Here is a 27,311-nt window from a genome sequence, read left to right on the forward strand (position 1 = left end):
AATGAGAAAGTCAGCAATTTTTTTCAGTAGTAGTGTGCTGTGATACTTGCATTTTTAGGTCTGATTTTGTAAGCAACTATCCGAGGGGTAGCCGTGTTAGTCTGGATCTGTAAAAGCAGCAAAGAGTCCTGTGGTACCTTATAGACTAACAGATGTATTGGAACGTGAGCTTTCGTGGATGGATACCCACTTCGTCGGATGCATGTAGTGAAAATTTCCAGGGGCAGATATATATGCAAGCAAGAAGCAGGCTAGAGATAAAGAGGTTAGTTAAATCAGGGAGGATGAGGCCCTCTAAGCAACTAGTTAAGTGTAGTGAAACTTGGGGTACACAAGACAAAGAAGTTCTTTGAGTAGTTAAACATAGGGGCCTCCTCACAACCACACCTTACTGCCTTACAAGAAGGCAAGCGGCCTGCAGGGCTGTAGCTTTTTTTCATTTGGAGAGTGAAAAGTAACTTTTCATCACTTCCACTCCAACCCTTCAACTTTCAGACCAGGCACGGTAATATTTCTCCCGAAGCACATCAATGGCCAGACGTCCTGAGTTGGGAGAAAACACCTGACTGGATAATAAAGTTCTGACCAGCTGGAAGTTGACCAGCGTGCTGTGTTATGTAAAGTCTTGAGACCCCACAGATGCATGGGGCATATAGGTTTTACATACAGAGGGAACTCTTCTTGTGGCAGGACAATAGCTGCTGAGTCAGAGTCTGGGCGTAGTGTATTCTGTAGTCATACCCTTAAGCTCCTTGTAAAATCTTTTTGCGAGGACAAAACAAAGTGTGTGTTCTTATCCTGCGGTGGCTAACACCGATCACTTAATTAGCTGTTACCATTCAAGAAAGAAATCTAGTCACCGTGGACATTTCTCTGAAAACGTCAATGCAATGCACAGCAGCAGTCAAAACGCTAACAGAATGTTAGCATTAACTATTAGGAAAGGCATGCAATGATATGTGTCACGGAGTGTGCGGGAGCACAAGGCCCTACACCCCCAGCTTCCTGCGATTTACCATGACTCTCAGCCAGCCAGTAAAGCAGAAAGTTTATCTGGACGACAGGAACACAGTCTGAGACAGGTCTTGCAGGCACAGACAGCAGGACCCCCTTTAGTTAGGTCCATCTGGGGGCCCCAGGGAGGCCACAGCCCCATTGGGAAGCCAAAGCCCCGTCGGGCATCCCTTTCTCTTTCCAGCCAGCTTCCAAAACTGAAAAAAAAAACCCTCCAGCCCCTCCTTCTCTGGGCTTTGTCTTTTTCGCATGGCCAGGAGGTCACCTGATCTCTCTGTCTCCAACACCTTCAGTTGGCATCTTTGCAGAAGAGGGGCCCAGGCCATCAGTTGCTAGGAGATAGAGTGTCAGGCATTTAGGTGCACTGGCCCCTTGCTCTGCAGCACCATACCCCCTTATCCCACCACCTGGATACTTAAGAACTGCATGAGGGAACCTGTAGAGAAAATATTAAGTACATTCCCAGTTCGTCACAATATGCAAATAAGAAAAATATAACGCCATTAGGAAAGGTCCAGCAATGAGGATTAGGCAAGTGGTCAAGGATGCAACCCCTGCTTGGGATGCCCCTTAGCTTCCGACTGCCAGAAGATGGGAGAGGAAGATGGGTGGATCTCTCCAAAATTGCGCCGTTTGATCTATACACTGCCCCGAAGGTCTGGTACTAGCCCTTGCCAGAGACATGGTCCGTTGGTCTGACACAACATGACTGTCTTTGTGATACTTGAAGACAAAGCAGCTTGTAGCTTTCACCTATGGTGCAGGCTGAGGGAAAGACAATGAGGAAGCCTAGGATACGATCTTTTTTTTTCTTTAAAAGATCTCAGTGGAGGAGGTGAATAAAGGGCAGAATTAAACATGCAGCATTTTTCTCACCCAGCTGTTTGTGAGCCAGCATGTGTCTGAATGAGCTATTTAAGAGCTAGCCAATGCCGTCGCAGTCCGAACGGCAGTGCAATATCCACTTTGGATAAACTCTTCCAAAGGCTGCTTCTTCTATACACCGGTGCAGATCTAAACAGTAAGTGCATTGGGCCCATGGCTTCTCTGTCGGTTTTCACACAGATTCAGCTCGTTTGATTTCCAGTAGGGTCAATCCTGACTCACAGCCATGAGAGAAGAGAATTGGGCCTATTGCATTCCTGGCTTACCAGCTTCATTTGGCTTGGAAGAGAACCGATCCGATTCACGAGCAGACTGTGCTAGGATGTGCTTGGTGAGATGCTACTGCCCTCTACTGGCTGACCCAGCATGGACTTTTGTCCTTTGGTTAAAGCAGAAGATGCAAATTGGGGATTATGTCCAGATTCCTTATTCCTCCTGGTCGTTAGGGGCGGCAGAACAGTCCAGCCCTAGAAAGGCAGAATGCCCAGAATATTGGCGACATCCCACTTCAGCCAGGAACTAGCAAGCCTACCCTCCCTCTCTGCGTCAATCTGGAAATCTGCTTCCACTTCCATCGCCTGCCCTCCTCCCTACGCCTCCTACAACAGCCTGATGGGCTGCTCTCCAGCCCTGTCTGCCACTGGACCAAAGTGGCTTGATATGCATTACTGGGGGCGTGATTGCATCCCCCTGCCGCACACCGCTGACACAGCTGCTGTCAGGTATCAGAGGAGCATTTTCATTGCCCCTCACCTTCTCCCTTCACTGAGGGACCCGATCACCTGGCTGCAGCCTGGGGCCAATGCTACGGACCCACCCGCCATTTGCTTTAATCCGTTCCACTGCTCCTCAGCTGATTTTACCCACTTGCCTTGGCTCGCCCCTCTACCTACATTGAGGCTGCTGGTCACCACCACCTTCCCACTGTCCATCCCTCACACCTGTCCTCACTACCTCCCTCCCCCAACCCAGCCTCTCCAGCTCTCACCTCCCATGCCTCAGAGCCACAACCCAAAGCCTCCCACCCCCACATACACATGCTCCAGCACCTGCACACCCAGTTTATGTAGCCACATGTTCTTGTACCCTTCATCCTCCCTCAGTCTTGATTGTTGCTACTGCCCATCTCTAAAAGCAGCTCTTTGGGCTGGAACCAAGCCGGACTGCTTCCCAGAATGCCTAGCACACTTCCCATGCTGTAGGAACACATTCATAGGAGCTGCCAGGCTGGGTCAGACCCGGGATCCATAGAGTCCATCATTCCGTCTGGCACACTGGCTGGTAGGGTTGCTAGGTGGCCAGTTTTCAACCAGAACGCCTGGCTGAAAAGGGACCCTGGCGGCTCTGGTCAGCACCGCAGCGGGGCTAAGGCAGGCTCCTTGCCTGCACTGGCTCTGCGTGGCTCCCAGTAGCAGCTGGCATGTCCCTGTGGCCCCTAGGCGCAGGTGCGATAGGAGCACCATGGCCAATAGGAGCTGCAGAGGCAGTGCCTGCGGACATGGGTAGCACACACTGTGCAGAGTGGCCTGGCCGCCTCTGCGCTGAGGAGGCAAAGGTACCGGCCAGCGCTGGGAGCCTGCCTTAGCCCTGCTGTGCTACCAAGCACCTGAGGTAAGTGCCACCTGACTGGAGCCTGAACCCCCACCTACACCCCAACCTGCAACCAGAACCCCCTCCTACACCCTAACTTCCTCATAGAGCCTGCACCCTAACCCCCATCCCAGCCCTGAGCCCCGTCCTGGAGCCCGCACCCCACAGTTCCTCCCACACCCCAAGCCCTCATCCCCAGCCCCACCCCAGAGCTTGCACCTCCAGCCAGAGACCATACCCCCTCCCATACCCCAACCCCCCCACCCCAGCCCTGAGCCTACTCCCAGAACCTCACTTCTGGCCCCACCACAGAGCCTGCACCCCAACCCCCTGCCCCAGCCCAGTGAAAGTGAGGGTGGGGGAGAGCAAGAGACGGGGGGGGGGTGTTTCAGATGGCGTGAGTGGAGGGTAGGGCCTCAGGGGCGGGGCAGGGGCAGGACAAGGGCGTTTGGTTTTGTGATTAGAAAGTTGGCAACCCTACTGGTCAGTATTAAATGGTTCACAGGAAGAGCATGACACCCTGCAGTGGGCAACTAAAACAGAACCTATGCAAGGGGGAAATTCCTTCCTGGCCCCTGGTAGTTAGGGGCTGGAGCATAGGGGTTTATATCCCCCATATATTTGGTATATTAAGTCTCTATTTAAGATTAGGAAATTACAAGACATGGCTAACAACCCTCCATGGTTCATAATTCCACAGAGTACCGGGGAGAGGCAGTGAAAAGGTGAACTCGTATTGTCTTGACAATTTAACAGCTTTCTAACATGGAGTCTTCACCCGGAAGAGCTTTAGCATGTTTAATTGGGTAAAGCAGTGTGAACGCAGAGGATCCTGGAGATGAAAGACTTTCTGATCTAACAAACCTGTTCTGTTGAGCGGACTGCAAGCGGTAACAGCCCCCAACAGACTTCTGGACCAAGCAGATTTTTGGTATTGCTCCTAAGAGTTCCTAGAGGCCTTTAGTTTTACAGGTGCAAAATTTTTTTTTAACCCCTTGGTTTCTCTATGTAAGAGGGCAGTCTCCTCTCACCATCCACCCTATGTGCCGACGGGAACAAGTCACATTCGTTTTTGGGGAGGCTGAAGAGAATGGGTGAGGGAATAAAGCAAGGAAAGAGCGAACGTGAAAGGAGCAGTTTGGGTGGTAATACAATGCTTGAGGCATCAATTTAAGAAATCAGGGAAAAAATCTTCCAGTGCTGTTATGGTAGGGACAGCTGGCAATACTCTATGGCCACGTCTCACTCAGCAGATGCTATTCCAAGCATGACTCAGCGGAGGTACAATAACTGACTGGCGTGCCCAAGGCACAGCGACACGGCTTTTTAATCTTTAGTCCTGCAGAGCCAGGTCAGCCCTGGGAGAGCGACCTAGACTCTATGCTGATATCAACGTGTAACTGTTCAGGGGGAGGAAGGAACCCAGCTTACACCTCAGAGCCCTGGAGGAGTTTGCAGCGGTGGCAACTAGGAAAACCCCTTCTCCTCCATGTTTTTACTTGTAAACTGAGCCAGTTGCTGTGGGGGACACAACTGTGGAACCTCGCCCTGCCACTTCTGTGGTCACTTCTAGAGAGCAACTGCATGTCAAGAAGAGAGGCACTGATCAGGCAGGTGAAATCTGCAGTACTGCTCTTGAAACTCCCTGTTCAGATGTAGGATCACAACCCTCTCCCAGCTCCGCCTATACAACCCATCTTTTTCAGACAGCCCTATCAAGCTACAGCTGAACTAAGGAGAAGACAGTGTTTGGAAGTGGGGTAGGGAGCAGGGAGAACAGAAAATTCCCATAAGCCTGCCAGATTGCTCACCCTGTAATGCACAACTTTACATCACAATGGCGGGAAGCCCAAGAGGCTTAGGATTGTCAGCTCTTTGGGATAGGGACTGCCTTTTTGTTCTGATTATGCAGCGCCTAGCACCATGGGGCCTTGTCCATGACGGGGGGGCCCTAAGCACCTCTACAACACAGGGATTGCTTTCCCTGCCCTCTACAGACACTAATATGCTATTCATGCCGTTTGGCGCATGAGCAACAGTGCAAGAAGTGCTAGACAAGTGCAAAGGACATTTGTCTGATGTTTAACTATTCCGTGCCAATGAAATACTGTGCTAATCCAGCAGGAAATAGGCACAAAACGGCCAAAGACATTAAAAGCTACTACGTTGCCATGTCAGAAGTCAGGCTACAGTCAGCAGTGAACGAAAGGCCTGATCTACCTGCAGTTTGGTGGCCTAGGTGGAACGAGTTGGTGGACACTGTTCAGTTTCTAGAGAGCAGGAATAACGCAAACATTTTGGCGGTTGGCATCCTTGTTAGCTTCAGCAGAGGCCAGGGATCGATTGGGCCAAGGAGACCGAGCTCTGATTGGAAGTGGTTCCTCTAGTCAGAAGTTCTCAGGGTGAGGGGTTCAGGATGTATTCCAAGGGGGTGTGAGAAGCTTGGAGGGGGCAAAACACCTTACTGTATATATTTTACCCACAGCAGTGAATAACTAGCAAAGCTGATTCCTTCAGACAATCAGGTCCTCGGATGATGCTGTGCACATAGAATGGCATATGTACTAGTGTGGCAGGAGGGGAGGGGCCTACACAAACAGAGAAACAAAGAATGGGGGGGTCGTGATCAAACAAGTTTGAGAGTATGGCACCTTTTTCACTAGTAAATTCACTTAGGGAAGCATGCCCACTTCCAGACTATCAACAGAGGCCTGTGAACCAAAGGGTGTACACAATGACGTTGTTTATTTAAACATTTACTCCAAGAAATATAAAAAAACAAGAAAATACAATTACAGCACTAACCCAGGAACCTTTCATCTCGTCTAAATCAAAAACTGCTCCAAGATCCTTTTTCTCAGACTCTTCTTCACTCTCCCAAGATAAGAGCAGGAAGAAGGCAGCTGGGGGAGAAGTTAATGAGAAGCATGAATAATGTTTGATTTCTAACTACCACAGGCAGGACTCTGCCTACCTTGGGAGGTTCAGCCCCTTTTGGGTTGGAATAATTTTTGGGTGAAGGTGAATTGTAGATTTTGCTGTTTTCGCAAAACCATCTTCCTGAAGAATTTTTCTAGTTTGAGAATAAATGGATTACTTAAAAAAAAAAATCTGAGGAAAAATTATAGCTGAAACTCAGCTTAATCCTAGGTCAGATGGAGTCAGCAACTGTTAGCACATGGCCCTCTGGCACGCAAACTTCCAACCCCAGAAAGGGTCAGTAAGAGTTAAGATTTCCAGTGCTGCAGCCCAAATTCTTGGGAACAGGTCACGGGCAAGTCAAACCTCTGTCCGCTCATGTTCTGCATCTGTTAATGGGCTAGTATGTGAGCCAAGGACACAGTCTGAAGGGAGATTTTTGTTCTGGAGTCTGGCATTACAGAGAGAAGAGACACAGACAGGCCGCAACAGCAGCTCGGTACAAATGTTTTGGGTGAAAAGGCTCAGGTGAGTTTGATTGTGGCAGAACCTCTGGTCTGGATTTCAATTCTCAGGACAAATCTCTCTTACTTTCAGGCTGACTAATTTAAGGTGTTCAATTTATGACACCGGGGGGCCCATTGGCAGAGGCCCTGAATGCCCACGACAACAATTGATTTCAAATGGGAGCTCTGGGTTCCTAGTGCATCTGTGGAGAAAAAAAAACAAAGCAGAAGAAATTCCAGGTGGCTAAAATTAGCCTCCCATAAACACAAACAGTCAAAATTAGTCGGATATTTTGGAAAAATTGCAGCCGTACTGCTTGAGGGTGGTTTATAACAACAACGGCTCATGTAGGCACCTGGCTGAACAGGAGTTCAGTTCAGTTTCATTAAACAACACTTGATGCTGCTCCATGCAGAATTAACCAGGTGCAGACACTGCAGCTGGCTACACCTGTGGTTTGACAAGGGAAATCCCACTTTTCTGGAAATCCACCTGAGGCGAAGTCTAGGGAATCACGTAAGTCAATAGAAAAAACTCCTATTAAATTCAACGGGCTTTCAAATGGGCCCTAGATACCTGGCTGGAGGAGGGGGGAAGACAGTTAAGAATGAGGCCACTGGCTTTACTCAATATTGTAAACGGGAAAGGCTGACTGACGTTATTAAACTAGCAAAGCAAAGATTCAATTGCACAACTTCTCCACCCAGCTGCTCTCCATGTTCAAGGAATTTTTTACTCTAAACACAATAAAAAAAAGCTTTTTGCAGTAAGTACCGCAAGAATCCCAGAACTGCAGTGTAACAGGATGCCAGCAAACGTTGCCTCTAGAGATCAGTGCAACTTGCTAGGGTAACGAGAAAGGAAAAGCCATGATCATGTTTGTGTGGAGACAGAGCAGAGCACTCTGTTAAAAGGCACCTTTGTTTCTCCAGCACAGTCCAGAGTACTGGAATGGAAGAAACTTTTGGCAGGTATCTGATTGCAATCGAAAAATAATAAACTTCCGAACCTTCCAGGGCTGGGAGCTTTTTGCATCTCTTCGCCAGTAAAACCAATTTGGTTCAACAGCTTCGCAAGAGTCAAGTCAAGGGCCAAGTCCCTGCTGGTGGAACTGCTGCCCATTTTCACCAGCAGAGTCTGGCCCAGCACCTGCTCCAACACCCAGTTTGGAGGAATCGGATGGAACTGTATGCAGAAGGCAGTAATTTCCAAGGGCAGGAAGACAAAGGATCCCCTAGCAAATATCTGCAGGGATCTGGTCAAAAACCGCAAGGTTTTAGGGAAAAAGACATTTATTGAAATTTCAGTGCTGAGGGGTTGTTTTCTGACTAATTCCAACCCTCCTACAGTCTGAGGCCCTGATCCTCCAAAGACTTACGCACACGCTCAGCTATGTGCTCAGCGCAGCCCACTGACTGCAGTGGGACTTCTTATGTATAGCATGTATTAAGCAGGCAAATAAGACTTGTTTGATCAAGGTCCATGTCTCACCAACCAAAGGGAGAGGCCTGGGCTGCAATGTTCCGATCTAACCCTCCCATCCCCAACAAATTCAGCGGTGTTTGGATCCAGGGTTTTAATTTAGGCCCATCTCTGAAGACTTCAGACTCTTAAAGAAAACATCAGCTGGGCAAATTGCGATGAAAACCTCACACCAACATAGCTACCCTTGGAATTAACCTCATTTAGAATCAACTTCATATACAATTAACACTCAGGATCACCGTTCGTGCCAGCCTTTTCATAAGCGACCACAGGTTTTGATGCCCGACTTGACATACACCTAGGGCTTCATTTTTCAGAGTCGGTGAGCACCTGCAGATCCTGTTGTTTTTAACTGGAGCTGTGAGTGCTCAGTTCTGCTGAAAAATGAGCCCCAAAGTGTGTCAGATTTTGGGGTACCCATCTCCCAAGGCACCAGGGGCTATTTGAATGCGTTGGCCTAGATTTTGTCTCGATGGAGGTTTTTATTCTGAAAACAATTAATCGCACAAAAAGGTCAACGCTTATGAAACAGCCATGAAATAGGTGGCAGCCAGAGTCCTGCAGCTTAATCTACCAAGGGGTTACACAGCTGGATACTCACTCCTTGGGGCTTATGGTAGACACTCCTCACACAGAACAGGGACCAGCACATTAAAACTAGAGAGATGAGAATGTAAATTTGCTTCTGGAAAGAGATCTCAGTAGTTGACTTCACCAAAGAGATGGCCCCATAGACACTCGGGGTAGATTTTCAAAGGCACACAGGGCTATTGGGGTCTAAAACTTCCACTGAAAGGCAATGGGAATTGGGTGCTCACGTGCCATTTGTGCCTCTCCAAATCTTCCCCCCAAGCTCTTGGTGGCAGCTGGGATTCTCCTCAATTCAATGCAACAAGCGCCATCTGGCCATGCTTACGCGTCAGCAGCTGTTCTGCTGCTCACCAAAGTACGTGGGGTTTATATGCCAAAAGGTCCTGCCATTTTCATTGGAATGGGAGCTCGTGAGCCAGGAGCAAATGTCAAACGTTTAAAAGAACCAAACACTTTGGAAATGATATAGTAACAGGTAGTTAAAACTGCGAATCGCTTATAAAATTGAACCTCGGAAAGTCTTAACAAAAAGCTTCGGTCAGGTCTCGATGCCGATCTGCAATCTCTTTCGGTCCCAGTGCACATTGGAAATGACAGCTGCCATGGCAGGGGTGCGGGGCCCTGGCCTTATCAGAGGGTGCGTGGGTTGTATTCGGGCAGCTTCTTTAGCTTCTCTTTCTCCACTTCGCTTTCGTCCCTGGCTATCACCAAAGAATGGGCGTAGCCCATCGCCACCTGAGTAGACAGAACAAAGCATTTGCCACCCTCAAGCTTAAACTGGATTCCATTGTTAACAAACTGCTGCGTCGGGAAGTCTAGTGCGTAGAGCACTGGCCTGCAACTCCAGAAACCTGGGTTCTATTCCCGGCTCTGCTGTCTGATTGTGCCTCAGTTTCCCCAGATATAAAACGGAGGTAATGATACTGACCAGACTGTAAGGCACACGGAGTTCTACTGATGAAAATCGCTATGGAAAAGCTAGGGAAATCACAAGTCTTTTTATGATCAATGGCTTCTTACAACTCACCTTTGGAGGAACAGTGTGCAAGGATTAGCAGAGCACACAATTCATAGATGCCAAAGCCTGATGAGACCATTGCGATCATCTAGTCTGACCACCGTCCCCAAAATAGTTCCTAGAGCATCTCGTCTAGAACATCCAGTCTTGATTTAAACTACACCCCATCACTACGCTCCTCTAACTCCTCATGAGAGGTTTGCAGACACACCACATTCATTGCATCTATCCTGGGTGCCACGTACGATGGACACATCTCCCTGCTCAGGTATACCCAGCATAAGGGATCGGGTAGGGAGTCTGGTCAATTTCTGTGCTGATTAAAGATGAATGGATTAATGAACATTAACAGAATTAACATCTACCCTACACGCAGCAGGATTTTACTCCATATCACAACCCTCCTCCCCACTTGTTGTGCATACACATGGCACATACCCACCCCAGAAACAATCTGTCTGGGCCAGGTTTCTACTTGTGCAGTCCTCTCTGAGAGCAGCAATGGTGCAGATGCCTTTCCATTACCTATGGAAAACAGGCTCCCCCACACTTCTCTCCGCCTCCAGTTGCTGGTGTCTTTTGCATACGACAATCCTATTACCCAGTATCCTGAGGATAAACAGGGATCTGGCTGCCATGCTTTAAAGCATCAAGCAGACTATTATGAGGAATGGGATTATGAATAGGGTGGTGATTTTCGGAAGCATGAGACCGGAAATGAGTGCAATCCAGCCTGCTGTGCTCACAGCTTGTGTTTTTATTTGCTGGGTCTGCTCTCACCTGCTCTGGATAAATTCCATCTAGGGTTTTCACCTCTTGGGCTGCAGTAGAGGATTTGGGTTTATGGTCTCCATAGCCCTGTGAAGAGAAATGCGGAAGGGGACTTGTAAGATCAGAGGGTAAACCACAATTTAACCATTGTTCAAGGTTGTGTTATTTAACCTATTCCCTTGGCTTGCACTGGCTTCTGGAGTAGCCCCATGGAATAACCAAAAGGTACAGAGGTCAGCGACTCTCCTGGGCAGGCTTAACTGCCTGCAAGGGCAGCAGAGACACAGGAAGAACTAGCATTTACAAAAAAAATTTCCCTAAGACTGAGAGGAAAAAGGCTCTGACTTCTAGTTTGTATTTTATAAAATCCTGGGTTGTTTTTTTTTTTTGGTCCCACAAAAATGGTTCTGCAGAGGACAACAAAATGTTATCCCCAAAGCCGGACTGCCAGCATGTGCGTGGGGAATGAGGAAGGGGAAGGAAACCTCACCAACAACTCAGAATAATGCTATTTTCAGCTTCATTTGGAAGAGGGGTAGGCGGGCCAAAGAAACTTCGTTTTCCAAACTTCTAAGAGTAACAGTCAAATGTGATAAGCAATGAGACTTTGATAAGGCAGCTACTTGATAGTTCAGGGAGAGGGGGGGAAGATCAGAGTATCTAAATGAAACAAAAAAGCCAATACGGTGGCTGAACCTTGAAAACCACTGAAAATTCAAACAACTGAAATGCAGGCACAGAGAAATCCAGAGCCACAAGCAGACTTGCGCTAGCTCTACCCCAATCACTCGGGACACAGAGAATTAGAACCAAGGAGGCAGATATACGTCACCATACAAAAGTATAGCACATGGGTGGCCAAATTTACTGGCCTTCTGAGCCACACACGACACTCTTCAGAAATTTGAGAGCGGCAGCACACCTGCCGGGAGCCGGGGAGTCAGCCCTGCTCTTGCTGAAGCCCCGAGCTCTGGCAGGTGCGCCCTGCAGGGCTGAAGGCCCAAGACCCCTCTCTCCCCACTGGGCAGAAGTCCCTTCCGCACAACCCTGCCGCAAGGCAGAGGTCCTGAGCTTCTCCCGCTCCCAGTCTGGCAGGTGAGGAACAGAAGGGCTCCATGAGCCGCACTTTAATGGTAAAAGAGCCACAGTGGCTCACGAGCTGCAATTTGGCTACCCCAGCATAGCAGAAGTGGTCAAATACTTTAGTAACCTGGGAAGACGCAGACTGGGACTGTATAATTCTGCGTCTTATCAAAATAGTTTGAGATCATCATAAAAACGTACTGATGTCCTCAATTACAGCTGTGATTTCCCTGGGAAAATGGGGCATATTAGATAGTTATGTCACACTATCCCAGCACTCCAATAGCTCTTAAGGAAGGAGATGGAAGAGCTGTTACACTTGTGGTAAGATAAAACATTCGGTAATTAGACACAAGAAGGTGCATTAGGATGAAGCCAATTGACTTGTAGAGGTTGTTAGGCACGAGGCAACGCTGAGTGTTTCCAGCTATGTGGGAAGCCAGGTCTCACCAAGATACAGAACTCACTTGGGTTTATGAGTTACGTGCATCCATCCTCTCCTCCCCTTCCCTCTGATACAAGTTCCCTGTTTCCATATTCTTAGGAATATTTTAGTAATTTTCTCTGGGAGAAAAAAAACTCTGCGTAGTTGTGTGCGTAGGAGTAGAAAGGTGCGTTTCTGTGTAGCATTTCATCTCTGTGTAAATTACCTAGTATTGCATCTTCCAGGCTAACCTTTCAACACGTGCTACAGGAAAAAAAATTTCCCGTCAATAACTAAATTAAGCAGGAAAGTGACCATTTAAAAATATAACACCCCACTAAATTAGCGATCACAGGATTACAACAATCCTCTTGCAAAGCTGTTTTTCCCCCCCATCTCTTTGCCTTCAATCTTTCTTCTCTGATACTGGACCAGCCTGGCTAGGGTTTCTGTGCAAGTCCCCAGCTGCCTTCTTACCAGTTCACCGAAGGTCGGAGATGGGCCCCAGCTGATTGTGCTCTCATCTGCAGCCACTATAATACTGCTCTTCCTGAAACAGGTACACAGGCTGTTACTGCTACATGATCTGCTTTCATGCCCGCCCCCGGCAGCCCCACTAGCTAGTTACATTTCCCGTGCCAACTGGCCGCTTGGTACCAGAAGAGAATTTCCCCAAGTAGTTTTGGATGCTTTCTTGCTCAGATGCAAACCCTGCTCCAGCTGCTTTCCAAAGTGCTGCAAGGCTTGATACTGCTGCCGGGGGGCGGCATCCTTGTGGAGCCTCACTGAAGTCAGAGGCCCGCCCCTAAATGGATCCCCATAATCATTCATTCCCTAAAGCAGCATTTCTCAAAAGGGGCCACCAGTGGATTTTTTGCAGCCACGACAGCCTCCAAAGCATTGGCAGAGATCGGGGGCAAAGCAGCGCCCCCTCCCTGCAGCACCCAGCTATTGCTCCTGAATAGCTGTAACAGGCGCTGCCTTGGTGTTTGCACTAGCACAGCCAGCAGGGATCAGCACCCTGCACCACACAGCCTCCTCGGAGGCTCTGGGCAGTGCCTCTGGAGATGTATGGGGCCGGTGTGCACAGCGCCAGAGGTGGCTCTTATCAGGGCATTCAGTTCCCAGGGCAGCTCCCCGGCTCCCACCTGGCTGGGGCACGAGCAGCCTGGGACTCTGCAGGTGACAGGTGAGTTCCTGACCCGCCTTCCTTGGGGCAGGCTCTCACTGAAGGGGACAGGAAGCAGGGATAGAGAGCCGGCTTTGAGCCGCCACATGCTCTGAGGCCACCAATAAATTTGCTGACAGAAGTCCTGTAACATACTCAAGATAAAAACCTTTAACAGAAAGTCAAGGAGAGGTTGAACAAACATTAGGTCTTAAAGGGATTCCCTGCCCATGTCCACTAATAGAATGCTCCCACTCAAATAGCAATCAGGCAAGTCAGAGATCAATGTTCATTTGAATGAATGCCCACGTGCTTGCTTTTTAGCAACAAAACCTGCAGGGGAATGCCTGGGTCAAGAGAGTGAGGAAAGAAATCTTTAAGTCCTAGTGTAAAGATTTACTCTACAAGTCTGCAGAGCCCTTGGAGGTCACATGTTGGGTTTCTTCATTGCAGCACAGTAAAATTAGTTAGAGTAGATTTACAGGGGGACTTTTCAAACAGATCCCGATGTTCCCCACTCTGAAGAGCTTGCAGTCAAAGAGAGACAAGACAAAGATAGGTGTGGCATGAGACAACAGACCAGACAAGGGAGAGGGTGAAGAGGACAGGAGACCAAGGAGGAAGGATTCCTGGAGAAAGAAGGTTTTAAAGAAGTGAGGAGAATCATAGATGATTAGGGTTGGAAGGGATCTCAGGAGATCATCTAATCCAACCCCCTGCTCAAAGCAGGACCAATCCCCAAATAGCCCCCTCAAGGATTGAAACTCACAATCCTGGGTTTAGTAGGCCAATGCTCAAACCGCTGAGCTATCCCTCCCCCTCAGGGATAAAATGATTCTATTTCTCACAGACCTATAGCCAAATGCTTAAGCTGTTCACAAAATCTCCCATTAACACAAGCAGAAGCATCCTCTAAGCAACCTAGAAACACTGAATAGCACCCCTTCATCCCCGCCCCCACCCCGCACACAATGGAGTGCCACAATCAGTGCTGGAGAATGGTTGAGATTTTAGCATACTCTGATCAAATCAAGTGACCATTAAACAGGTTTTAAAGATTTGTATGCAGAGTTGGAGCCTTGTCGGTCCCGGATATTAGAAAGACCAGTTGGGGAGCTCATATCTTTATAGAGCCAATTTCTTGTTGGTGAGAGAGACAAGCTCTGGGTAAGCTCCACAGCTGGTCTCTCTCCCCAACAGAAGATGGCCCAGTAAAAGACACTACCTCGCCCACCAGGTCTCTTTTAAAGATCTGACAGTTTCTCCTCCATGCCCAGCTGACTGCAGCAAATCACGCAACCCCCTACAAAACCCATCACCCCAACCCCACAGCAGAACTGGAAGGTCAGACATTCCATGATGGGTTCTCCGCCCTCCGTCATGAATCTAAACAGAGATGTTTGCTCCCTCCCAGCACAGGACAAGGCAACAAACCTTTCTAATAGGAGAGACTTGCATCCAGACAGTCATTTATCATGGGCCATTCCCTCCGCCCTTGCTTTAACCAGGCCTCAGACCTCCCTTCCTTCTATAGTGCTATTAAGAACACCCACCCTACGTATCCAGAACTTTCCCCCTACCATCGGGTCAAAAAGCAAACAAACTCACCACCGCTGCCTGGATCCACCAAGCAGAGCTGGACCCAAGGCCTGGATAATCTAATCATTTCTCGGCGTATGGAAATATAACTAGTCAGGAGGAGCCCTTTCATGGGGCCAGATTCACTGCTCCTATTATCACTCCCTTCTGTACTTGGATCTGCCAGCTAACAGCACTAATTCTACGACGTCATTCAGGCAAGCTGTGGGCAACGGTTCCCCCCTCCCCAGTTCTGGGGGCAGGAGCGGTCACTTACCCACAGGCCAAGCTGCGGATTTTCCAGCCACAGAGGTCCTGCACAGCTTTGGGGTACATGGTTGACTCACGGGAGGTGTTTGTGGCTCCCCAGAAAAACAGACCACCTGCAAAACAGAGCAAACAAACCACCGTCAGGCTCTGAGATATTCTTGGACACAGAAATCCGTTTGAAACGCACATGCACGGACGCTATGAAAGGGATCTGCAGAGACGATGTAACACATGCTGGTCGATCACTCCAGGGTTTATTTTAAAGATACTGGGAAGATTCACAAGTGAGCTCTCCCTGAATGGAGACAAAGGCCGTCTATTGGAGCGTGGCTCTCACAAGACAGACTTTGTGCGGAAAGATGGCTTTGCACCAAGACCCATCTGCAAAGAAAGACGGGGCAACTGACCTGTTTCGCTGACAGCAAAGGAGCAGGTGTAGCCGGCATAGATCTGAGCCGCCCCACGGCCCGGGAAGTCAAAGAGCTTGACCAGCCGTGGCACCATCTCGTCCTTCTGCTCGGCATGGCCCAGCCGCCCGTACCCACCAAAGCCCCAGGAGAACACACGCTTCTGGGAGTCTAAAACAAGCTGCAAAGGGACAGACGGTGACATGGACTTGGGTTTAGACACAGGAAGACGTCTCCCCACCATGCAGCTATTTGCAGAATGGATTAATGGTTCTGCTCTACAGATCTTGGCAGACGACCAAACGCAGCTGTGTCAGAGGCATAAAGATAACCTATGGCAAATTCTATGCTGCAGGGGCTGAAACCATTGAGATGATGCACTTAATACAAGGACATTCCACTATTTTCTCTGCCAACTATTCCATTCTTCCACTCTTATCTTAATTGTTGTTAAGTCACATGTCTTCCCACTCCTCTCCTCCAGTAATAAAGCCAGAAGCAAAAAGGGCTAGGTGTCTAGACAGCTGGGTAATTCAGTCAATTTCATACTCTGATATTGATTAAACTGGAGAAAGAGCAAACAAGATGAGGATCCCGCCACCTCCCCCAGGATTCCTGCTCAGAGCTTTTGTGCTGCTCTCTACAGAGCTACTCAACAATGGGCAATAAAATACCAGGACTCTGCCTGGTGCATTTACACAACAATTAGAATTTAGCTGCCACCCATGATGTGGCCCCCGGTACTAGAGGAGTTAAGTCACATGGCAGCTTCAGTCAGATAAAACATCTCAGTAACAATAACTGGAAAAGACATTTAGACTTCAGGCATCCTGTGGGTACACATGTATCTTTCCCTCCGTTATTTGCTTAGTCTGTCTGTCTCTCAGCAAGCCATCACACAGTGGATTTTCAGGTTTGGAGGGGTTTATTTTTAATCTATTATTACGCATTTCTAACCCCTAAATGTTAGGAATCAAACTACTCAAATTGGATTAGGACACCTCCCACACAAACTAAAGTCATAATCTGATTACACCAAGATTGGACTCAAAACCTAAGCAGGGCAGGGAGAAAGAGGGTTTGTGCAAACGACTGCCTGTATTATAGATTTGTGCCAGTGGACAGCACATTTCCTATCCTTCCACTGTGTGAATTACCTATTCTAAGAAAAGGTGTCTGACTCCAACTGTCCCTAGAGAAGTTTCAACATGCACCGAGACAAAGGTGTGATCAAACCTTTGTGCCATGGGTTAAAGTTTTGCAAATGGTCCACAGTCATGGGATTGCAGCCTTAAGGCTGGAACCAACATACTTTTAGGGTACTTGGAGCTGGTGGGGAGATTCCTAGCTAGCAAAGCAGGCTGCAGCAGGACAAGCAGAAGAATTCATTAGCAGCCCTGAGTAGGTGCGGATCTGAAACCACAGGTACATACTCAGGGCAGCCAGCTGTCCCGCCACCCACACTGCTGTAGCTACGCTATTTTTAACGCACCAGCTCAATCACAGCTAGCACGAGTAAGTCTCCTCGAGCCGGGAATCAGACTCCTGGCCCAGGCATCAGTATATCCTTAGTTATAGCTGATGGAAAGAAGCGAAGAGAGAGCACTGAAGGCTTTAATGCCTCAAAGAGGATAAACATGAGGGAAGGTTTTCGACTAGGTCTAGTGTAACTTCTGGTTAGAGATGGGACAAACGAAGATCTGAATCCAAAACTCTTGGAACTCTGAAAATTCATGGCACAGGAGCAGCTCTGTTCAATGCAGCTCTGTCACTATTACAGAGAATCCAGCATGAATCAAAGTCATTTTTAAAGAGACGATGTAACTGCCAGTCACCAGGAGTCAATTAACTGCATGTGGAACGTACAGCAAATTGAGGGGAACTCATCAAATCAATTTCTGTCAGATCCCCAGCAGAATCCCAATGACTGCCACTGAGCAACGCTAGACAGGGAATCGGTTTCTCTGCGGAGCACTACTGTGGGCAGTGCTTCAGACTGCCAGGTGAAATCCCCGCCTTACCGTGTGGTTAGCACCGCAGGCCACATCTCGCACGACCACGTTAGGGACAGGAAGGATCTGCCCATCTTTTGTCTTTTCGATGAAGATGGCAACACGTCGGGGCACCAGCTCACAGTCATACTCTATCCTCTGAGCACGGGCGATGAACTTCCCATCAGAATTGTGCCCTGTTGCAGGGCAGAGAGAGATGTGAAAAAGGAACTCTGCGTGGCTGGTTACCCTGGCCCACGCCACCCGGTAACTCAGCAGGAACCCTCTTGAATAGACATCCCATGACCCATGGGATAGGAGCACCACTCTAAATTACTACACTTCTCAGGGTACCGGTTTCTGTGCTAAGCTTATACTCCTCCTGAAGAGGGCAGTGTGGAAGACTTCTAACTACACAGAGCCATTATTATGCATACTGCAGTAGCATCTAGGAGCACTGGCATGGCCCAGGCCCCCACTGGGGTAGGCACAGTACAAACATGGAACAAAGAGACAGATCCTCCCCAAAGAGCTTCCCTTCTCATTAGGGCCAAAAGAGGAGGAATTCCTTGCAGCTACTCCTGGAGCTTTTCCCATTTATAAAGGATTTCCACCTGATTTCCCCTAAAGGCAACTTAACGTCATTCCCCATTTTGTCAGAAAACTGCACCTCCGGCACGTCATGGTATGTCTATTCTGCAGTAAAAAACCCACGGCACCAAGTTCCAGAGCCCAGGTCAACTGACTTGGGCTTGTGGGTCTAAACACTAGCATAGACATTCAGGCTTGGGCTGGAGCCTGGGCTCTGAGACTTCCACCCACCCTGCACAAGGCCCCAGCGCCTGGGATCCAGCCTGAGTGTCTCCACTGCAATTTTATAACCCTGGAAGCCAGAGTCAGCTAACCTGGGCCAGGCATGGGTCTTTTCTTGCAGTGCAGACGTACTCTCAGAGACCCTTCGAGCCTGCTCAGGAAATCCTCACCACCCTCCAAGAAGAGGCAGCCCATGGCTGCATCAAAGCCTCTCCTGCAGGAAAGCATGCACACTCCCTGCTCTGTAGATCCCAGCTACTAGACATTAACCAGATAAAGTACAGCTCGTGCATAATTGAACACGCTGCCTGGATGCACAGTCGCAGATTGTCATTTCTGCAGCACTGCCAGGCTACACAGTCTAGCATTCCAAATGGGGTGTGTGTTTATGGCCACTCCAGGGGCAACGGCTTTTGTTTGATTGCAACACTGCTGCCTCACACTTCTCTCTCCCTTTCAATCAGAAGATCTCAAAAGCACTTTACGAATATTGGCAAATTAAACCTCACCACCCACAGGTGAGGCAGTCTAGAAGCACTCACTCGATACCTGGGGAAACTGAGGCATAGAAAGGCAAGGCATGTTGACCAATGTCATACAAACAGAGCAGAGAGAAGAGAGGCCAGATCATAGGCTTTAAACACAAGGCCACTATCCCCTCTGGAAGGGGACTAAGATAAGATGTCCCCCCCGCCCCATTGTTTAGATTATACCAACATGCCAGTCTACAGAAAACTTGGTGGCTGTCTCAGGCTGGATTTGAAGTCTGCTGTCATTAAAACTAGATAGTCCTTTAAAAATAAATCATCATACCCAGCTGTCCATATTCAGGGCACCCAAAGGAATAGAGGTTTCCTTTGCAGTCCATTATCATGCTGAATTCAGCCCCACAGGCCATTTTGGTAATAGGTTGGCCATTGTACATTATCTACAAAGGAAGGAGACAACAGTAACATTTGGAAACAGATGAAACGGAGTGACCCAAGTGCCCCGTCTAGGCTGCAAGTGAGCACTGCCAGACTCCCAGAACAAATATATGGCCAGGCTCTCAAGGAGTGTGCAGTTGTTTTCCAACACGTATGCGAACACCAGGCCCAAATTACCTAGGCAAATCAGGTATCTGCATGTACAGTTAAGCAGTACATTTGCATATGCCAAGTGACTACGTGTAATGTGTACCAATTTACATGCAAAATCGTGCAAACCTAACTGAAGAAATCTGGCCTGTCATTTAAATAACTGCCCCAATATTGGGGAAGAGGAAAAAGGGGTTTGGGAAATGGTCAATTCACTAAATAACCCACAAAAATATGAAGGGAGAAGGAGAAAACAGGAACTGAGGGTGTGTCTACACTGGAGCTGGGGAGTGTAAGTTCTGGCTTGAGGAGACATCCCTCGCTAGCGCTGATCAAGCCGGCATGCTAAAACCAGACGTGCAGCCAGCTAGTGGGAGAGGCTAGCTGCCTCGAGTACAATCCGATCTGAGCCGCTAGGTATAGTCTCAGGTGGCTAGGTTAGCCCCTCCCACTGCTTGCACCACGGGGGCTACACTTGTATTTTAGCACACCAGCTCCATCACAGTTAGAGGAGGTTATATCTGCTCGAGCTGGAAACTGCACCGCCGGTGCCGTAAGCGCTTCTTAGGACAGCTCCTCGGCTAAACTTCCACTCTGCTCTCAGCTAGACGTTCTCTTCACTTACTTCATGCACTGGGGCAATATTTTGCCACCCTTTGGCTCTTGCATCTTCAGCCCAGATCCATAAGAGAATGGATCCCAGTGATTATAAGGCAGCGGCAGGCTCTCTTTAATCTCCAGTCCGAGGTGTGAAAACTCTCCTCCCTGATCCATTTTGTTTCCCAAGACAAGAATGGGAATGTCTAAGAAACAGGTAATCTCCTCCACAGGTGACAAGTCTGACCATTGTTTTGACTTTGTGATATGAAAATTTGAGAGTCTGTCTACCAAAAATTCAGCTTATGGTGGTCCAAAAACTCACTTGGGATGCTTTCAGTCCCCAGCCACACCAGGGACCAATCTAGTAGTTGAGCTGTTTGAACACTGGATTGCCTGGCCATTGAGGGGAAAACAACACTTTAAAACCACACTTAAAAGTTACGGGAGGATCTAGATCAGGGGTGGGGCAAACTATGGCCCCTGCTCTGGCTCCTATGCACACCAATGGCCTCGCTCCACTGGGAGCTGCAGGGGTGCTGCCTGCGCACGGGGCAGTGTGCAGAGCTGTCTGGCTGCGCTTCCACATAGGAGCTGGAGAAGGGACATGCCCCTGCTTCCGGGAGCCACTTGAGGTGAACAGCACTCAGCACCTGCACCTCGAGCCTCTCTCCGCATCCCAACCCCTGCCCCAGCCCTGATCCCCCTCCCAGCCTCCAAACCCCTCAATCCCAGCCCGGAGCACCCTCCTGTATTCTCATCCCCAGGCCCACCCCAGAGCCTGTACCCACAGCTGGAGCCTGCACCCTTCCCAACCCCAATCCCAGCCTGGAGCCCCCTCCCACACCCTGAACGCCTTATTTCTGGCTCCACCCCAGAGCCCTCACCCCCTCCCACACCTCAACCCCAATTTTGTGACTATTCATGGCCCGCCATACAATTTCTATTCCCAGATGTGGCCCTTGGGCCAAAACGTTTGCCCACCCCAATCTAGATGATCACACCGGCCTCTTCTGGCTTTATAATTTATGTTCTAGACTATATAGAGAGCTAATCTAGAGCATGGCTTTAAAAGGGGTTGGACCATCCACATTGGCCAGGTAAACCATGTTAGTCAGTTATCAGTCTGACATCAGACAAACAGACTCAGGTAATATTGTATAATCTTCAATTTGGATAGAGCTTTTTCACTTGCCCAACAAATAGACAAAATACATGATGTGATGCTATTTATTTTCCAAGTCAGTCAATAATAAACAGAAGAAAATATACGGCAGAAATTTTTGTTCTGGATGAAGATTCCATGTCTCCCCCTAACCTTCACTCCTCTTATTGGAACCAAGTCCAAGCAATTTGGTTTTAAGGATCGATATGGCCCCAAAATGGTCACCAGTGCAGTAGCCAGGACGTGAGAAATTAAGGAACCCGTTGACGGACAGAGGAAACCCAAAGAAGAGCATTAGAAGTACCTGAGTGGGACTTGGAACTGCATCCGTCTGATTGCCAAGACCAAGCTGTCCCATCTTGTTCTCTCCAAATGCAAATACAGAGCCACTCTCTGGAACAAGAGGGAAACAAATGCAGGGGGAAGGAGGAGGGGTGGCAGTGAAGGGAGAAATTTAAATCTCCATGTTAATGCAGAGTTGCTGGAAAACCATTAATACAGAATTGAGATGATCATGCCAATGCACCATGCTAAATTAAAGCATATTGCCCCAGGTGCTATAACTTAAACATTAGAGTTGTCTACAGAGGGACACTCAAGAAAGTTATTTAAATTCATTAAAGGTGTGAATTTTAATGTGGATTAGTTAAATTGTATTAAACCCATGTGGACACACTTATTTGGAATAATGTGGTTTATCTTAATTCCCTTCTAAGGCCACTTTAATTTTGAATAAGAGCATCCACACAGCAGTTTAATGCGGTTTAACATATCCACTTTAAATTCACAGCTTTAGTTAATTTGGATTAACTTTCCTGGGTGCTTCTGTAGCACAGTGCTGCCCTAACCCTATAATGTAGACACGACACAGCCTATGCTGGCACAAGGGGCTTTCCCCCCCATCAGTGTAGGAACACAACCTCCTCGAACACATCTACAGAAACATTCTTCCATCAACACAGCTTCATCTACTGTGGGGGTCGGGTCACCAAATTCTGGACATGGGTATGGATTTTTCACAGCCCTGACCTATGTCAGCCTAACTTTTAAGTGAAGGCCAGGCCCCCACATAGACAAGCTTTAAGCCATCCAGAATCCCAGGGTATGTCTCCACTAGAAAGGGTACAGCAGCACACACACTGATGACAGCGACGGAAGGGGCTCTTCGGTCACTGTAGCAAATCCACCTCTCTGAGGCAGTAGCTAGGCTGATGGAAGAACTCTGTTGACCTGGCAGCATCTACATCGGGGCTAAAGTTGGCTTCATTACATCACACAGGGTGTGAAATTTCTCTCAGCCTTGAGCAATGTAGTTAAGCAGACATAACTTTGTAGTGCAGACCAGCCCAGAGAAGGAATGTATTACAGTAAGAGAAATTAGCAACAAGGTGGCATAATCACCATTTTACAGCACTGCTATCGAGACAGTCATCTCCTGGAGAGGACTACGCATAGGCGGCCATGTCTTATGTTCTAAATAGCAAGATAAAGAGCTTGTTTGCATTATACAGTGGTATGAAACGTAGAGCACTGTCATATGGTTCACTCTAACTGCCCCATGTAGACACCGCTGGCATGGACTAAGAGGCACTAACGTAGTCCCATTTGAAACATTAATGCACATTAGTTATCTTTTAGTTTGTGCCAGCAGGGTCTACAACGGGCACTTAGACCCCTCTACAATTCACACGTCCGTAGTCCAGACTGCAGCGCCACGCCGACAAACCTAAAGTAGCTTCTTCCCTTCGTGCCCAGTGATGGAAGTTTCAGAAGTGGAGTAAGACTGAGACCATCTTCACTAGCCTTCATATTCTTCAGGATCTCTTTGACTACAAGGCCCTGCAACACAGCTCTCAGTCAAGGACTCCCTTTGCATAGCTTCACAAGCCATTCGCTACCCACCAGGGGCTGAATGTGCTGCTTCCAAGACCCTATCAGCTTCTGTTCGCCTCAGGAGCAAAAGGGTGAGGGTGAAATCCCAACCCCATTGAAACAAAAACATGCATTACCTTCAATGGGGTCAGGATAGCACTGAAAGACTCCGTTCTCCATTGCTACCTAGCCCGAGGTTCTCTCTCTCATTCCCAGGTGCATTGTGCATTTCCTGAGGATCAGTATTTGATGCACCAATTCCCTGTATGCCCCAGTATTCTGCAGCGTCCTATAGGGAGATCAACAGCCCAAGCCCAATTCCTCCTTCCCAGCAGCCTCTCATACCTGTCAGAGCGAGCGTGTGGTTCCGCCCACAAGCTGCTGATGCAATCACCTCGTTGCTGAGAACTTCAATGAGTTTGGGAGCCTCCACGCGCTTGGTATCTCCATGTCCCAACTGCCCTTTCTCGTTACGACCTAGAGAGAAGCATGCACACAAACACACATAAGCCGGTGAACACCTTTAATTTTAAAAAGGAAGAACATATTACAGAGATTCAGATCCCTTTTCCTGCTCATTGCACTGTACCCCTTCTCAGTTGTGACCAGACCTCACACTAGGAGAAACCACCCTTTGAACTTGATCTGCTCCTCCGTCCTTCGCAAGCAGAGCTTGCCTAGTGTACCAGTTCCTAACCTGGGGATAGCAACAGGTCTCAAGGGGACATGATCATGATCCCTTTCCTTATGGCTGCCTTCAAGCTTTAACAGTTGTAGCGTGGAAGCTGTGAAATGGAAAAGGTGGAGAACCACCATTCTAGTGCATAGAGCATCTGAACTAGTCTCCTTGAGATTCGCAAGATACAGCAAGGGGCAAGTCACCCACTAGCTGTCAAAGATCTAATCCACCCCACTGAACTGTTTCAACTGCCAAATATGGCCAAACTGGCCAAAAGCCAGGCTGTTTCAGGAACGAAGTTTTCAGCACCTCTGATACTGACAGCTGATAATCTTAGGAGTCTGCTGTAATTCAGAGCTGGGCAGAGACCACTGACTTCCTTTATGCCAGCATTATCTCTACTTGATTCATGATCTAAGGGCTACTGATACACACTGTTTATGCCTACTACTCACCCCAGCTCCAGAGCCTCCCCTCTGTGGTGATGAGCAGACTATGAGCTGCACATGGTCCCGAAACCACACTCCGTACCTGAATCCCTGAGAGACACCCATACCTGTGAGGCCCCCACAAGTTCTGGCCCAGGTTACGGTAAGCCACTGTAGAGAAAGTGGAATACAGACAAGTCTTACAAATAACATGAAGTCAGCAGCAAGGGCACTAAAATCATCTCTAACAAGTCACTGTCCACAAAGGAAACCCACTTAAATAGGGACAGGTTTGTGGATTCAGTTTTGCCCCCGAGTTTATCCAAAATTAGGGTTTTCCTACGTAGTTCCTGCAACTCACCTCATTCAGCTGATTTGTGGTTATATTTTATGTAACTGCTATTACAGAAATCCAAAATAGTTTTTAGTTGACCACTGACATCTTACGTTCACCTCACTGTTCTGTCATGCTACAGGATATTCTTGGTTGCCAACATGAGACAGGAAGAGGGAAAGGACAGCAGGTGATCTATGACCTTTCAGAGTCATATTAAACATTTCTATTGAGAGGTTAATTAGACCAAAATCCACCCAACAAAGCAGTCCCAGCAATTACAGAACCATGACAAAGCAGACAGAGCTAAATAAAGAATGGGGGACCTCAGTGAGCCAATTAAAGTCACTGTTGCAATTACCTGCATCCTACTTAGATGGCTTTGACCATACCATAAAATGAGGCTTGAAAATACTGAGCTTCAGGAGTCAGTTGATCCTTCATGACTTAATTTTCCCTATAAGCATAACGGGCTGTAATACAGCATCTCTATCCGGGGATCTCAAAGTGCTTTGCAAACATCAGTGAGTTTAGCTTCAAGGCACCCTGCTGGATACCTACAGATTATCCAATTTTACACATAAGGAACAAAGGGTTAAATCCTGCAACCTATCAAGCACCCACCGATTTCAATGACAGATGAGGCATTTAGCATCAGGAATGAGAGCCCCTGACTGATGAAGTGCACTCCCTACAAACTGAGTTCCGATGGACACACTCCACTCTATGCATATTAGATCTCGTTTGTTCGATCCATCTTCCTTTATGCCTTTAGCCTTCTTTGCCAATGATCTACCACCACAGAGCACTGTAGTTATGACACTGTATTATTTAGATTTACAATAAGTGCCTATCTTGGGCTCGAAGCAATTTCATGCACTTTTAAATGCTTTGTCATTGTATTTTTTTTTTTTTAAAAACACCTCCACCACGTCACAGGGGTATTACGAGGCTTAATTCACTAGTTGAAAGCATTGTAAGTATGCAAAGCACGGCAAAACTTGCGTTTTGTTATTGGGCTTCCTGGTCACAAACTGCAGTCTGTGGGTGATATGTGACCGAATACCACAGAGGAGTTTGTTAGAGGCTGGCAGTTTGCAATAATGGCAGCTGCCAACTATGATGTCTGTTTGTTTTAGCGACAAATGTTGAATGATGCTGCTGCTGTCTATACTTATCCTGGATACCCGCAGAAAGAACACAGAAAGAGGCACCTTGATTCACTTTGTTTGCAAATGATATTCTAAACGATCTCTGTCGTCACTGCACAGAAGAGGATATTGATTAATACAGAGATGTGCTGGAGAGACAGGGGCTCAAAATTAACAGAAGAAAAATGACCTGAATGAATGAATATATGGTATGTGATTTCAATAATATGAACACTGAAGAATTATCCTTGGAACCAGATGGGCAGACAATATCAAAAATGCAAAGTTTCAAGTATCTGGGTTCCAGCTTCTGGGAAAATGGGAAAACAGAGGTAGGATAATAACCCCCAGCTCAAATGGAGAGAGATAAGCGGTGTCGTATGTGACAGGAAGATTAAAGGGAAAGCCTAAAAAACGGTGTGGCCCATCCAGTTTTAAATGTCTGGCACTCAGCATTACGCAACAGAAGAAACGTGAGCGAACAATCTGTTCCACAAGAAGTTAAGATGGATAAACAAGAAAGACCACGGGAGGCATGTGCATGGTAGAGATGTGCTCAAAGTAACACTCAGCAATGAAAAGATGAGGGAATGCAGGCTCAGATGGCTTGGTCAGGTAAAGTGCATTCCTAATAACATGTGGCTACGAGAGTCCAACAGATCAAGAGCGAAGGAAAAAAGACAGGACCGACAAGGAAAATTGGTGGGATGCCGTAAGGGAACAGGCTAGCACATGGCGTGATAGAGGATATGCCACTGAACAGAGCACTTTGGAGGGAGAGGACTCAGAGTGGACTGGATTAATGCAAAGAAGAAGTTGAATGACTGACAGATTACTGAGGTAAGCACTTTCCCCCATTTTAATTATTTGCGGAATCACCTCTATTTCAAGATGCCGTTTACCACTGAGGTAGTGAAACTAGACATATGCAGCACTGGCCACTGGAGAAGAGAAACAACGGGAGTGGTTTGTACGTGCTTATCTTGGATGACAGAAATCAAGCAGGACTGGTCTATTTTACACCCTTTTTAAATGGTGTATTTGCTCACAACTCTGGAATGCAGCGTAACTGTGGTTTTTAATTCCTTCTGGCATGGCGTACGTCTGTCAGTGCCTACTGAACGGCACTAACTGTCGTGACTAACTGGGATGGAGGAAGTCTGTTCATCGCTGCACTCGAAATTCACAAAGCCAACTAGTGCATTTAACTACGCAACGCCCGTCAAATTTGTTGGGTGCCGTGTGCCTAAACCCCCTAACTTAGGGGTTCTCAACTTTTTTGAGCTCATGACCCATTTGTAAATGGTTATAGCCTATCTGAACCAAGTAATTAGTTTGGGGGAGGAGGGAGGCCCTGGGTGGCTTTTGTCAGATCCTGCCCCCACAGGGGGTTGGGTCCTGCCTGGCACTCACCCCATAGTGGTGGCTCCTGTGCCGTGGGGCTGGCTGGACTTGGCTCTCTGCTCCGGGGGTTGCAGCCTCTGGGGTTGCAGTG

General features: G+C 48.0%; 1 protein-coding gene across 1 annotated transcript in view; it reads right to left on the reverse strand.

Moving 5' to 3' along the window:
• Positions 1 to 6,213: 6,213 nt before the first annotated feature.
• Positions 6,214 to 27,311, reverse strand: part of RCC2 (regulator of chromosome condensation 2) — a 35,466-nt gene continuing 14,368 nt past the window's right edge. The window contains exons 5-14 of the mRNA XM_030537212.1: positions 24,359 to 24,502; positions 23,570 to 23,701; positions 21,657 to 21,745; positions 19,328 to 19,442; positions 17,732 to 17,898; positions 15,711 to 15,891; positions 15,311 to 15,416; positions 12,765 to 12,837; positions 10,790 to 10,867; positions 6,214 to 9,726 (exon numbers count right to left, since the gene is read on the reverse strand). Coding sequence (XP_030393072.1) covers positions 9,622 to 9,726; positions 10,790 to 10,867; positions 12,765 to 12,837; positions 15,311 to 15,416; positions 15,711 to 15,891; positions 17,732 to 17,898; positions 19,328 to 19,442; positions 21,657 to 21,745; positions 23,570 to 23,701; positions 24,359 to 24,502 — 1,190 coding nt within the window. The 3' untranslated portion in view covers positions 6,214 to 9,621. The remainder of the gene's footprint in view (positions 9,727 to 10,789; positions 10,868 to 12,764; positions 12,838 to 15,310; positions 15,417 to 15,710; positions 15,892 to 17,731; positions 17,899 to 19,327; positions 19,443 to 21,656; positions 21,746 to 23,569; positions 23,702 to 24,358; positions 24,503 to 27,311) is intronic.

This window comes from Gopherus evgoodei, chromosome 18 (assembly GCF_007399415.2).
Source record: "Gopherus evgoodei ecotype Sinaloan lineage chromosome 18, rGopEvg1_v1.p, whole genome shotgun sequence".
In the NCBI taxonomy this organism is placed as follows: domain Eukaryota; kingdom Metazoa; phylum Chordata; order Testudines; family Testudinidae; genus Gopherus; species Gopherus evgoodei.